Source organism: Schistocerca americana, chromosome 3, assembly GCF_021461395.2.
Source record: "Schistocerca americana isolate TAMUIC-IGC-003095 chromosome 3, iqSchAmer2.1, whole genome shotgun sequence".
NCBI lineage: Eukaryota > Metazoa > Arthropoda > Insecta > Orthoptera > Acrididae > Schistocerca > Schistocerca americana.
Window position 1 is genome coordinate 19,447,805 of NC_060121.1, and position 15,045 is coordinate 19,462,849.

Here is a 15,045-nt window from a genome sequence, read left to right on the forward strand (position 1 = left end):
AGCACTATGGGACTTAACTTCTGAGGTCATCAGTCCCCTAGAACTTAGAACTACTTAAACCTAACTAACCTAAGGACATCACACACATCCATGCCCGAGGCAGGATTCGAACCTGCGACCGTAGCGGTCGCGCGTTTCCAGACTGTAGCGCCTAGCACTGCTCGGCCACTCCAGCCAGCTGCTGTAATAGTCACAAACATATAAGTATGTGGTATCACATAACATTCCGCCAGTGCGGACGGTATTTGCTTCGTGATACATTACCTGTGTTAAAAAGGACCGTTTACCAATTGCGGAAAAGGTCGATATCGTGTTGATGTATGGCTATTGTGATCAAAATGCCCAAGGGGCGTGTGCTATGTATGCTGCTTGGTATCCTGGACGATATCATTGAAGTGTCCAGACCATTCGCCGGATAGTTGCATTATTTAAGGAAACAGGAAGTGTCCAGCCACATGTGAAACATCAACCACGACCTGCAACAAATGATGATGCCCTAGTAGGTGTTTTAGCTGCTGGGGCAGCTAATCCACACATCAGTAGCAGACAAAAAGCGTGAGAATTGGGAATCTCAAAAACGTCGGTGTTTAGAATGCTACATCAACATCGATTGCACCCGTACCATATTTCTATGCACCAGGAATTGCATGGCAATGACTTTAAACGTCATGTACAGTTCTGCCACTGGGCACAAGAGAAATTACAGGACGATGAAAGATTTTTTGCATGCATTCTATTTAGCGATGAGGCATCATTCACCAACAGCGGTAACCTAAACCGCCATAATATGCACTATTGGGCAACGGAAAATCTATGATGGCAGCAACAAGTGGAACAGCAGCGACCTAGGCAGGTTAATGTATGGTGTGGCATTAAGGGAGGAAGGATAATTGGCCCCCATTTTATCAATGGCAATCTAAATGGTGCAATGTATGCTGATTTCCTGCATAATGTTCTACCAATGTTACTACTAGATGTTTCACTGCATGACAGAATGGCGATGTACTTCCAACATGATGGATGTCCGGCAAATAGTTTGCATGCGGTTGAAGCAGTATTGAATAGCATATTTCATGACAGGTGGATTGGTTGTCAAAGCACCATACCATGGCCCGCACGTTCACCGGATCCGACGTCCCCGGATTTCTTTCTGTGGGGAAAGTTGAAGGATATTTGCTATCGTGATCCACCGACAATGCCTGACAACATGCGTCAGTGCATTGTCAATGCATGTGCGAACATTACGGAAGGCGAACTACTCACTGTTGAGAGGAATGTCGTTACACGTATTGCCAAAGGCATTGAGGTTGACAGACATCATTTTGAGCATTTATTGCATTAATGTGGTATTCACAGGTAATCACGCCGTAACAGCATGCGTTCTCAGAAATGATAAGTTCACAAAGGTACATGTATCACATATGGAACAACCAAAATAAAATGTTCAAATGTACCTACGTTCTGTATTTTAATTTAAAAAACCTTCCTGTTACCAACTGTTCGTCTAAAATTATGAGACATATGTTTGTGACTATTACAGCGCCATCTATCACAAAGCGAAAAAAGTGGTCCAACTAAAACATTCACATTTCTTTACGTATTACATGAATATGCAATAAAAAATGGGGTTCCTATTTAAAAAAACACAGTTGATATCAGTTTGAGCTATGGCAGCGCCTTATAGCAGGCCAACCATTGCGCCAGCTGGTTTCCCCCTTCGAGCTAGACAAATTTCGTTCTTTGTAGTTTTTTCGTTTGACACTTATTTCGTGAGATATATGGCCCGGTCACGATCAATGGACTACCCTGTATATAAAAAATTACCGATTTTATTAGGTCTTGAAGTAATGCGTGTAAAAATTTTAACATTTTCAACTAGTGTAGATTATATTTTAGAAAATAAAATAAAATACTTCCCACGCAAGTTTATAAGTAATATACATATCATTTTATTTGGAAAATTGCAAATTTTATAATCAGGTAAAAACCCGAAAAAGTGAAAAAGAATGTTTTCCGCTTCTAACTCCCCTTAAAGTTATGGAAATGTGCAAGCTTTCGGAGCCAGTGGCTTCTTCTTCTGGCAGAAACAATAAGGGGACGGAAAAGGGAAGAAAGAAAAGGATTGTCAAGGTTTAGGAAATGGGGAGAGTTGTAGAAAAGCTGCAGAGAAACCCAGGCCAGGACAGACTTACTGAATGGGATGAGAAATATGTAACTAAACCAGTCCATCTCTCATACCACCAGCAGATGTGAAGTATTATTGTGATTGGTAGTAAGTCATAAACATTAAATTATTTTCAATGCATGTTCATATGTAATACTGCACGTACCTTTGAGGTATCATTGGGCCCATTGGGCAGAGGATCAAAATTAGGCCACTGCTTTCTAATTATTTGGACCATTTCACTAAATGAGACCATCTTCCCATCATTCCATTTGTTGCCGCTGAAAGGCATGTACTCGATAAATCTTACATCAACATTTTTCTCTTTTGTTAACTCCACAAAACTGCACACTTCATCTTCATTAAAACCTCGCATTACAACACAATTTATCTGTGGAAGAAAGACACCATTAAAAACTTGGTATCAGATAAAGCATGGTTTAAACAGAGTTTGAAAGACTTTTTGATAGGTAACTCATCCTACTCAATAGATGAATATCTTAACAGTGGCTGTTAGGCCAGCTTAAATAAGAATGTCTGTTAGATTTCAGTTCTGAGAGCACTTTGTCATAACAGTCAAGATTATGTACTTTTTGTTTGATAAATTTATTAATAGTGCATAACAATGTTTCAGTCTGACAGCGTATCAATTCTGAAAATATTAGCTGTTCCAGTTTGTACTGTATTCACCTAGTTTGACAATCTCCTGACAAATGATCAGGGTATTCAAATGTTTTATATTTTTTATGTTATACTTTCTGGCATGTTACTCACCCATGAGAATCGTCTAATGTTTTGGGTCTTGGAACAAAAGCTGAATCTAATCTAATCTAACCTACAAAATAATGGTTCTACAAGTCTGTTGTTATATTTGTATACCTCACTGATTCTGTTAAATTAATCTTTTTCTCTCTTTTTAGAGAATGTCTGAATTTATCTTAGCATGCCAAGCTGTTAACCTTCTTAACAATTTATGAAAATTAAACTACATACATCTCCAATCTTTTTCCCCACTCCAACGCACACATCTTTTGCTGAAAGTATTATTTTAACAATTACATGAAACTGTGCTGCCATTTGTGAAACAAAGTTGAAAGTGTTCTCAAGATAAAAGGTCTTCAGAAAAGGAGCATTTAGTATCTGTGCAGGTGGTAATACTGACAGCCATCATATAAACAAGCCCAAATGGTAGAACATCCTGCTTTACACATACACGCAATGGCAGAAAAAAGGAAAAGAGCACACCTTTCATTCAAGCATTGAATATATAAACTGATGAGACAAAACACTATGACCTCCTGTTTGATAATGTGTTTGTCCACTGTTGGAACACAATACAGCAGTGATTTTGTGTGGGACAAGTTCAACAAATTTCAGGTATGTTCCCAGCATTATGTGAGGTATGTTCCCAGCATTATGCAGCACCGCATGTCTAAGCACAGGTCATGTAATTCCCATAAATTGGAGATCAGTGGTTTCTGGGTGCAGAACTGGTATCTGATAGCATTGCAGATGTATTCCATCAGATTCAGAAGGGGTGAATTTGATTCTGACCTCGTGACACTGAAAGTCATATTGTTGAAACATGTCACCTTCATTAGGGACAGGGTGCGGACAGTGCACAATAACGTTCACACAGAACAAAGCTGTTATGGAGCCTTCAGTTACTACCACAGGACCCATAGAAGACCAGGTGAATGTCCTCCATAGCATAATATTGCTCCCACTGGCCTAAGTCTGTAGCAAAGTGCACCTTGCAAGCACCAATTCACTCTGTTGACAGTGTATGTGCACAAAACCGTCAAGTAGGTGTAATGCGAAACTCAAATGATTCAACCAGATGACACATTTCTATTGATTCACTGCCCAATCTCAATGCTCCTGAGCCACAGAAATTGTAATTCAACTGTGTTGTCAACATGGGAACATACAGGGGTTGTCTGCAGCAGAGCCCTATGTTTAACAATGTGCAATGAATGGTGTGCTCTGAAATACTCGTGCTTCCACCAGCACTGTGTCATCAGACATGTCACAGAAATTAGCTTCCTCAGCCGAATGTCATCTTTTTCAAAGGAACCATCCCAGCATTTGTCTTAAATCATTTACGGAAATCAAGGAAAACCCAAATTTTGATGGCCCGATGGGATTCGGGTCCATTGTCCTCTGGAAGTCAAGTCCACTGTCTGACCACTGTGGTGGCATGACCTAGTCTTAATTAAGCCAGAAAATCCTGGGAAATGCCGACATACTTATTGATTTAAGATATAACAATTTAAAACAATCCTCTCATGAATTTCACTACAATTTTCCGCTCTTTTGAAAAAAAATTTCTTTTGACTGTTTTGATGTTGTTTAGTATGTTTAAATAATGATGGCAGTCTCTATAAAAGGGCAGTTTGACTTTTAAGTTTAGTTATACTGTTTTAAACTACATCCTTCATCTATTTGTCCACCCAGAAGTGCTATAGGATATAACTTGAAGACTATGGTGAGGTGGTGGGGGACAGTCATGTGTTGAGAAGGAGGTGCTGCCAGAAATGAAGTGTGTGAGGTGACGTTATTGACACTGCATACAGGGAGAATAAAAATACTCTATTCCATATTCATTTACAATCTACGTCTGGCCCCCCATATGGTTTTACTTTTCTCCAATAAGAAAAAAGAAATTGTCAGTAACTGTCTTTATAAGGTCTTAAAAGGAAACAAACAATAGAAATCTAGGCTGGAGTAATGACCATATTATAAAAAAGATACATTGCTATTCACTGTATACAGGAGATGTTAGGTCACAGACAAGCACAACAAAAAGACTACTAAACACGTAAGCTTTCCATCAGAAAGTCTTCTTCCAAAGTGGACAAAAAACACACACACACACACACACACACACACACACACACACACACACACACGACCGTTGTTTCTCCCATGATGCACAGTTCCTCCCAGTCTGGCCCTAGCAGCCGGAGACAGTGGTCATGTATGTGTGATCTGCATTTGCGCGCATGTGTGTGTGTGTGTGTGTGTGTGTGTGTGTGTGTGTGTGAGGGAAGGGGGGGGGGGGGGGGTTTCCACCAAAAGCTTACGTGTTTAATAATAGGTGGTGTTCCTTTCCCCCCCCCCCCACCCCCCCCACCCCCCTGCGAGCAACACATCTACACTATACAGTGAGTGCCAATCTATCCTTTTCATAATACTGTCGTTACCACCTTGCCAAGAGGCATATTGCGGAGTAATCCGAAGGGCTCTACTAATTTGTACAAGAGGAAGGAGAGCACAATCTCAATGTAAGTTTTTAGAAAACTGGTATGTGCATTACTTCTGCAAACCTTTCAGAAAGGATACGGTATGCACTTCATTCAGCAAGATGGGTAATAAACAATATTAGCAATACTGCATCAAACTTGTTCACTTTCATCTTTGGATTAAACATTCGATTTCAGAGAGTACAGAATTTGGCAGAATCAAATTTTGGGGATATGTGGAACTGGGACAATGGCATATTTTTTACCCATTCAACAAACTAAGCACTGCTGATTGCTACTTTTATTGTGTCTGCTGCTGCAATGCATATATGAAACTATAAGTGCAGCATCTATGATGGAATAAAATGTTATACAAATGAAACATACAGGTACAGTGAAATAGAGTAGTATGGCTCATCATTTCGGTCTCACAGATTAGCAGGTGTTGACTTGAAATATAATACTTAAGAAGTTGAATCCAAAGGAGAGGATGTACCGTATTTACTCAAATCTAAGCCGCACTTTTTTTCTGGTTTTTGTAGTCCAAAAAACCGCATGCGGCTTGGAATCGAGTGCAAAGCAAGTGGAAGTTCTGAAAAATGTCAGTAGGTGCTGAAACAACTAATTTCTGCCGTCGAATATATGTAGCGCTACACAGGCATGCTTCGTAGGCACAAAGATAAATACTGGCGCCAAAACCTCTGCGTCAGTAAATAAATTAAAAAAAAAAGGTGGAAGACAATTTTCATACATTATCCAACGAAGTAAATACAAATTCCGTATTGTTCATCTTCGAATGTAGCAGAACTTCAATGTATTACGAAAATCCGACCGGCAAGACTGTTTGGGATGTTTGTCAATATGGCCAACTCAATGTTCTGAATTTTTTCCTACCTGTGAGAAGAGACGGTTGCTAATAGGAACCTGATGAAATGTGAATCACATGCAGTATTCTCTTCATCATAAGAGTAATACGAATATAAACATTTTGCCACGTATTCCTTCGTGTTTGCTGCTATCTTATTTAAATCCTGTCTGCCTAATAAACTACGAAACTAGAGTGAGACAACAGCAAACGCGGAAGAATATACGTATCGTGTCATGTTTATATTCATATTATTCTTATGCCTAACAGTGATACAGTCAGAAGTGAAGCACGGCAACTGACTAGATTTTTATATCCAAGATGACTCTAATTTCTGTGCAGAATTTGATGTACTAAAGAAGCGGCCGCAAAGATTTTCAAATGGAGAAAAATTTTCACCTAACTCTCGTTCAGAACATGTTCTATCATACGCAGTCTATTATTTGGTTCTTGTTGATCATTATCAAAGAAAGCAGCAGTGTAAGGAACAACAAATAGTAGTCTCTTGCCATTGTTTCGCTAATGAGATGATTTCTCTCTCTTCTTCTTTTTTTTTTTTTTTTTTTTTTCACATAAACGCCTATAACAAGGAAAACGGCACTTATCAGATCAAAGCAAAATAAGCAATTGATTCAAACCAGATGAAGCACATGAAAAAGGAAGGGTACCAGTATAAATACGGATGGAGCGCCTGACGCATAGCAAAGGCTACCTGGTAAAGCTTAACTGCTAAGCTTACGACTCGAACCAAACTACTGTAGCTGTATCGTCATTCATTCGACCTAAATTGTGTCTCATATTACAATGGACCGACTTTGTTTCGATTTGGAGGTGCGGCCTAAAACTTTTCTCTCCCCTTGAACTTCGAGTCTCAAATTTCAGGTGTGGCTTAGATTCGGGAAATTTTTTTTTTTATTTCCTTTATTTCGAGTCTCATTTTTCAGGTTTGAGTGCGGCTTAGATTTGGGTAAATACGGTAGGTGGTATTTCAACTAATTCTGACTATGAAATAAAACAAAGTACAGCAGGGAGCTCTGACGAATCAAAGAGCAGCGATGAAGATTCTGATGAATAGTAAAGTATGAGTTAAAAAATAAGATGCTACTGAGATCGTAAATTTTTGTTGTGTTGATGAATCTGTTAACAAACATATTCAAAAATGCACTGAAACATTGGCACATGTAGTGCTGGGAGGTGATAAACTGTCATTACTGTTAGAGGAGCTACGTATTTCTTGCTGTTCTACTCCTAAATGACACTGTATCTGAAGGTATAGAATGAATCTTCACTGGCTAGAGAAATGGGTAACACAATTTTACAAGTCTCTGCTGTCATGTAATCTCTTCAGGGAAATCATGACTGTACTAAGATTCGGTTTGTGGTTGACAAGGTCAGATTCATTAAGAAATGCAACGCAGCTACCATGTCAGTCCTAGAAGAGAGAGACGTAGCAAACTGTCAAAGCATGTACAGTCCCAGTCCATATGTTTGTGGTGATGTACTAACCAAGTAATACTGTGTGTCAGGCAGCGCATTACTCAAGAACCATCATGGAAAAAGGTGGGGTGGTAATTTATGTAAAAAACAACATATTTTACAATGCATTAGATTTAAAGAGCCATTGTATAGAGCAACAAATTGAAGTATGTGGTGTTGAGATTACTGTAAATGACTTCACGGCTGTAGTGTTAGCACTGTATAGATCTCCCTCAGGGAATTTGAATGTATTTCTTAAGCACTTAGATTCTTTATTATCCATACTGTACTCAAAGTCCAAGAACTTGATAATTACTGGTGACTTTAATGTTGATTTCCTAAATGAGAGCAATAGTAAAGCTGATTTAGTACATTTAATGGAGTCTTATAATCTGATGACAATAGTAGATTTCCCAACTAGGGTTGCTGTTAACAGTAAAAGTCTGATAGATAATATATTTATAGATAAGTCTACATGGAATGAGATCACTGTACATCCAATCCTTGGCCTTTCTGATCATGGTGGTCACTTGCTTAGGCTCAATTACATCAGTGTGTGCAACAGTTCCGAGCATTCTTGGAAATCTTTTAGGATAATAAATGAACAGGGCCTTAAAAAATTCAGTGATAGCCTAAAAGAGATAGACTGGAGCCGAGTTGATAGGGAAACAGATGTAAACAAAAAGTACAATTCATTTTTAAATGAATTCATGTCTGTATTTGAGTCCATCTTTCCCAAAAAAAGTAGTTAGAAATAGTCATATAGGCAATGCCAAGAAGTCTTGGATCACTACAGGGATAACAACATCTTGTAGAACAAAAAGGATGTTATACAGTTCTCTCAGGACTTGTAATGATCCAAAGAAATGACAACACTACAAACTTTACTGTAGCATTCTCAAGAAGGTTATAAATAAATCTAAAAGTATGCGCATAAAATCAGAAATTGAAAGCTCAGAAAATAAAATTAAAACTATAAGGAATGTAATAAAGAGGGAAACTGGCAGGACAACAGGGAACATGTCTCAGGTAGAGATTAAAACAGGGGACAGTATCATAAAGAAACCTGAGTTGGTTGCAGAAATATTTAATAACCACTTTTTGAGAGCAGCAGAGAAGACAAGCTGTAATGGTTCTATGGAAGAATCATTGTCCCTCCTACAGAAAGCTATTAGCAACAGAATCCCACAGTTATCCTTATCTCCATTTACTGTAAGCGAAGTCATAAGAGTAATTAGATCATTAGAAAACAAAAATTCTGCTGGTGTGGACAATATTTCTAGTAAAATACTGAAACACTGTTATAAATTTGTTAGTCCCGCCTTATGCAACATATACAATGCATCCCTACAAGATGGGATTGTCCCTGACAGACTTAAGTTGGCTGTAGTGATTCCTCTCTTTAAAAAAGGGGATAAAAGCATTGTTACAAACTATTGCCCAATATCCCTATTAACTACCTTCTCGAAAATTCTAGAAAAACTCATGCACAGGAGGATTGTAGACCATCTCAAATTCCATAGTATCTTAAGCAAAAATCAGTTTGGTTTTCGTGCCAGTCTTTGTACTGAACAGGCAATATTCTCTTTCAGCAACCAAGTTTTGGAAGCCATTAACAAAAAAATGTCTCCAGTGGGTATTTTTTGCGATCTTACGAAAGCCTTTGACTGTGTAAACCACCAAATTCTTTGGAAAAAGGCAGAATACTATGGGTTAGGTGGTACTGTTGGCTTGTGGCTACAATCATATCTACAGGATCAGAAGCAGACTGTAATGCTAAATGGCTCTTCTGGAGAAATTGCCTCGTCTGAATGGGGCATGATAACGTGTGGTGTGCCTCAAGGCTCCGTTTTGGGCCCACTGATTTTCCTCATCTTTATTAATGATCTTCCTCTTTGTTCTGAGACAAACAGCAAATTTACCCTGTTTGCTGATGATACCACAATTCTAATTGACGATTTGACTGATCATGATCTTGAAAAAACTACAACTACTGTTTTTAATGACATCTTAAATTGTTTCTCCTCAAATGGTCTCTCACTCAATGCAGATAAAACTCATTATATGAGGTTCCATACATCACAAAGTAATCCCAATGAAATTGACATAAAATGTAGAGATCAACCAATACAGAAAGTTGAAGAAACAAAATTCCTGGGTGCTTACATAGACAGTAAATGTAATTGGTCAGTTCACATTCTTCATCTATGTAAAAAACTTAGCTCGGCAACATTTTCACTACGGGTAATTTCTTCAGTGGCTGAAGTTGACATAATTAAGGTTGCCTACTTTGGCTACTTCCACTCATTGATGTCATATGCTATCATATTCTGGGGGAACCAACCACTTGCAAAACAAGTTTTCACCATCCAAAAAAAAAAGCAATCAGAATAACGTGTGGGGTTAATCAAAGACACTCTTGCAGGCACTTGTTTCGGAAGATAGGTATCCTAACAACTGCCTCACAGTATATTTTTTCCTTGCTGACCTTTGTGTGCAAAAATTATTCCATCTACCAAGACAACAGTAAATTCCATGGTTATAACACCAGAAACAAAAACAATCTACATTTAGAAATGAAACGTCTCACTCTGGTACAAAAAGGAGTTTACTACTCCAGCATTAAGCTGTTCAATGCTCTACCACTACATATCAAATGTGTTCATACAGAACTGCCAAAATTTAAACGAGTTCTCAAAGATTACCTGACAGAGAAATCTTATTATACTGTGGATGAATACCTGAAAGAAAATGTATACCATCACTAAACTTATTGTGTCTAGAAGTAGTTCAATGGATTTTATTGTGCATTTGGGAATTAGCTCACTTTTTGTAACAACAGATTGGCTGTACATGTATTTACTCTTGTAGGCCTAATATCTGATTTAACTTTGTGCTCTTGCCTTTAACCTTTATTTGCAACTCCTTTTTCTGTCAAATGGTTGTTATGTTATCTAGCTGATATTGTATCTGTTACTGTATTTATAGTATGTCTTACTTAAACTATGTACAATTTGCCATTGAATTGCCCTTGTATAGTTTAAATTGAAACCTGTACAATTTGACACGTTCCATATCCTTGTGATTGACTCACTAACTGGATCTATGGAACAAGAAATAAATAAATAAATAAATACTGAAGTGTGATCCAAGTCGCACAAATATGGCTTTAATAATAACCTCCGAACAATATGCCTCTAAGGACTCAACAAGACACAGAACACTGATGTGCACATTACAAACTAGAATCACACAGAGAGTCAGTCAGCACTGTTCCACACTAATATATGTGCGAGTCACCAGCAGATGGCACGGCAGGGACCGCACGGCACGCTTGGCTCCCAGAGACGGCCTCCAGCAGCCAGCCTGCAATGATCAGTCGGTGACCAATTTAAAGACGCATGTACGGCAACACCACTCTCGGTGCACTCACACTGACATGTACTAGTAGCACGATACAGCAGTGATGAGTAGTAGTACCCATCCTGTCTTGTGCGCCTTTTATCTGGCTCTACAATTTACTTTCCTAGACCCACACAAATGCCTGATCCTCCTAATTCAATTTGCTCTGCAGACTATTTAAAACTTTTGAAGAAAAAGGAGCCACAATTGCACTTTGTGTGCCAGTTACTTTCCAATACATTGGCACCAGCTGATCTTATTTAAGAATAGTCAACTTTCGTAGCCATACTTACAGCACATCCTTTGCTTCCTGGCCTAAATCCAAGTTAACTTCCAGCCCCCCCCCCCCTCCCCCCACACACACACCCCTCTCTCCCCCCCTCGCAAATCAGCTAGTTGTGTGCTGTTACCTCACGTCACACCCTAGTCTATGAGTGCCCAGCTGTCTGGCACCTGACCCCTCTACCTGCACCCCTAGCTAGCCCACAGATGGCTCCCCACTCTCCCACGAGCCACTAAATGCTTCCCTCCAAACCCCTCCCATCTCTCTCCATCTCTCACATTGCCTCAACCCACCCCATCCTACCCCACTCTAAAGCCCCACCTCACTCCAGAACACTCACCATGGGCCAGTAAAGAGCTGGCAGTCGAGCGACCACAGCATAAGGAGACATGCATGCGCATGTGAGAGAGAGTGTGTGTGTGTGTGTGTGTGTGTGTGTGTGTGTGTGTGGGCGCGCGCACATGTTTTCCCTACAGCTAGAAAAAGAAAGTGCATTCTGGAAGCTCACCAAGTAACGTACCTTTTAGTTTGGAAGGTAGAAGACGAGGTACTGGTGGAAGTAAAGCTGTGAGGACGGGTCGTGAGTCGTGCAAGGATAGCTCAGCACTTGCCCACGAAAGGCAAAGGTCCCAAGTTTGACTCTTGGTCCGGCACACAGTTTTAATCTGCCAGGAAGTTTCATATCAGTGCACACTCCACTGCACGGTGAAAATCTCATTCTACATACCTTTTGTTCGTGTGCCTATCGATGAGACAGTGCTTCTGCCTTTTGGTGAGCCATCTCCTTTATTCCTAAATAATTCATAATTTTCAACAGAAACTTTCTGTACCTTATTGTTGCATCCTACATTACAATATGCAATTTCCACAATATGTGGTCATCTGTGAATATAATGGGGGTAACAACTGTAGGAGACCAAAAACTGACTGCAGTAAGCAAGTTCAAGTTATTGTACGCTGCAGTAGTTACCCAGAGGTGAAGAGGGTCACAGAGGATAAGCTAGCATGGGCAACTCCATGAAACCAATCTTCAGATGGAAGATCACAACAATAAAAACATTTGATTCAGCATACAACAGGCTCCAAACAGCATACACAACCTGTATGCTCAGAAACACAGAAAATCATATTGGTTCCATCAGCAGGAAACTTCAGCCCGTAATTGTTATGGAACACTGCGGCGATTTTGTTCATTAATAAAACCCAAAACTGGGGAGTAATAAGAGAGTATTGTTGTAACTTCTTATCAACCTGGTTACCAAAATACATATTAAGAAGACTGGTAAAGTGTTATTTTGAAGGGGTCACTCCAAAGCGCCACGAAAGTATTTGAGCAATGTATAAAATTAGAGAATCAGTGCACAATATTGAAAGCCTATCTACATTATCTATATCTGCATGACTAGTCTGTAATTCACAATTAATTGCTGGCAGAGGGTTCAGAGAACCACCCTCAACCTATTTATCTACCATTCCACTCCCCTACAGCATTTGAGGAAAACCAAACACTTCAATATTTCCGTACAAGCTCTGATTTCTCTTATTTTATTACAATGATCATTTCTCCCTATGTAAGAGGGCTCTAACAAAATATTTTCACATTCGGAGGAGAAAATTGATGATTGAAATTTTAAGAACCTGCTCCAGCAAAATGCTTTTGCTTTAATGACTGCCACCCCAATTCACATGCGATATCTGTGGCATGCACTTTCCTGTTTCCCAATAATACAAAATGAGCTGCCCTTCTTTGAACTTTTAAATGATGTCCTTTGTCAGTCCTATCTGGTAAGGATCTCACACCATGCAGAATACTCCAATAGAGGACAGACAAGTATAGTTGTAGATAGTCTCTTTAGTAATCCTAACCTTCTAAATGTTTTACTATTAAATCACAGTCCTTTGTTTGCTTTCCCACCACGTTATCTATGTGAGCATTCCAATTTAAGTTATTTGTAAATATGATTCCTAAGTATTCAATAGACTTCACAGCCTTTAGATCTGCGTGAATTATCATGTAACCAAAATTTAGTAGATGCCTTCTACTACTCATGCGGATGACATAACAATTTTTATTATTTAAGGTCAGTTACCACTTTTTGCATCATATGGATAGGTAGCCTAAATCATTTTGCAGTTCGTTTTGATCATCTGATCACTTTACAAGACAGTAAATGATATGCAAGACTGTAAATGATAGCATCATCTAAGAGGACTGCTCAGATTCTTTCTTAAATTGTTAATGTAGATTGGCAACAGCAGGTGGTCTATAACACTTCCTTGAGGAATGTCAGATATCACTTTTGTTTTACTTGACGATTTTCCATCAATTACTATAAACTGTGACCTTTCTGACAGGAAACCACACATCCAGTTGCACAACTGAGACAATACACCATAGGCACACAATATGATTAGAAAATACTTGTGAGGAACTGTTTCAAAAAGTCTTCTGGAAATCTACAAATATGGAATAAATTTGAGAGCCCCAGTCGGCAGCACTTATTACTTTGCGTGACTAAAGAGCTAGCTGTGTTTTAAAAGGTCAATATTTCTGAATCTATCTTGGCTATTTATCAATGAATCATTATCTTTGAGATAATTCATAATATTCAAACACAATATATGTTCCAAAATCCTAATGCAAATCAACATTAGTGATATGAGTCTGTTATTTAGTAGATTACTCCTCTTTTCTTTCTTGAGCATTGGTGTGACCTGAGCAACTTTTCAGTCTCTAGGTATGGATCTTTATCAAATGAGTGGCTATATGTTGTTGTTGTGGTCTTCAGTCCTGAGACTGGTTTGATGCAGCTCTCCATGCTACTCTATCCAGTGCAAGCTTCTTCATCTCCCAGTACCTACTGCAACCTACATCCTTCTGAATCTGCTTAGTGTATTCATCTCTTGGTCTCCCCCTACTATTTTTACCCTCCACGCTGCCCTCCAATACTAAATTGGTGATCCCTTGATGCCTCAGAACATGTCCTACGAACCGATCCCTTCTTCTGGTCAAGTTGTGCCACAAACGTCTTTTCTCCCCAATCCTATTCAATACTTCCTCATTAGTTATGTGATCTACCCATCTAATCTTTAGCATTCTTCTGTAGCACCACATTTCGAAAGCTTCTATTCTCTTCTTGTCCAAACTATTTACCATCCATGTTTCACTTCCATACATGGCTACACTCCATACAAATACTTTCAGAAATGACTTCCTGACACTTACATCTATGCTCGATGTTAACAAATTTCTCTTCTTCAGAAACGCTTTCCTTGCCATTGCCAGTCTACATTTTATATCCTCTCTACTTCGACCAACATCAGTTATTTTGCTCCCCAAATAGCAAAACTCCTTTACTACTTTAAGTGTCTCATTTCCTAACCTAATTCCCTCAGCATCACCTTACTTCATTCGACTACATTCCATTACACTCGTTTTGCTTTTGTTGATGTTCATCTTATATCCTCCCTTCAAGACACCATCCGTTCCGTTCATCTGCTCTTCCAAGTCCTTTGCTGTCTCTGACAGAATTACAATGTCATCGGCGAACCTCAACGTTTTTATTTCTTCTCCATGGATTTTAATACCTACTCCGAATTTTTCTTTTAT

The 15,045-nt window shown here is 39.0% G+C and overlaps 1 protein-coding gene across 1 annotated transcript in view; it reads right to left on the bottom strand.

Annotated features, from left to right (window-relative positions):
- LOC124605201 (molybdenum cofactor biosynthesis protein 1-like) overlaps window positions 1–15,045 on the bottom strand; it is a 64,570-nt gene that overhangs the window by 33,895 nt on the left and 15,630 nt on the right. The window contains exon 4 of the mRNA XM_047136735.1: window positions 2,331–2,555. Coding sequence (XP_046992691.1) covers window positions 2,331–2,555 — 225 coding nt within the window. The remainder of the gene's footprint in view (window positions 1–2,330; window positions 2,556–15,045) is intronic.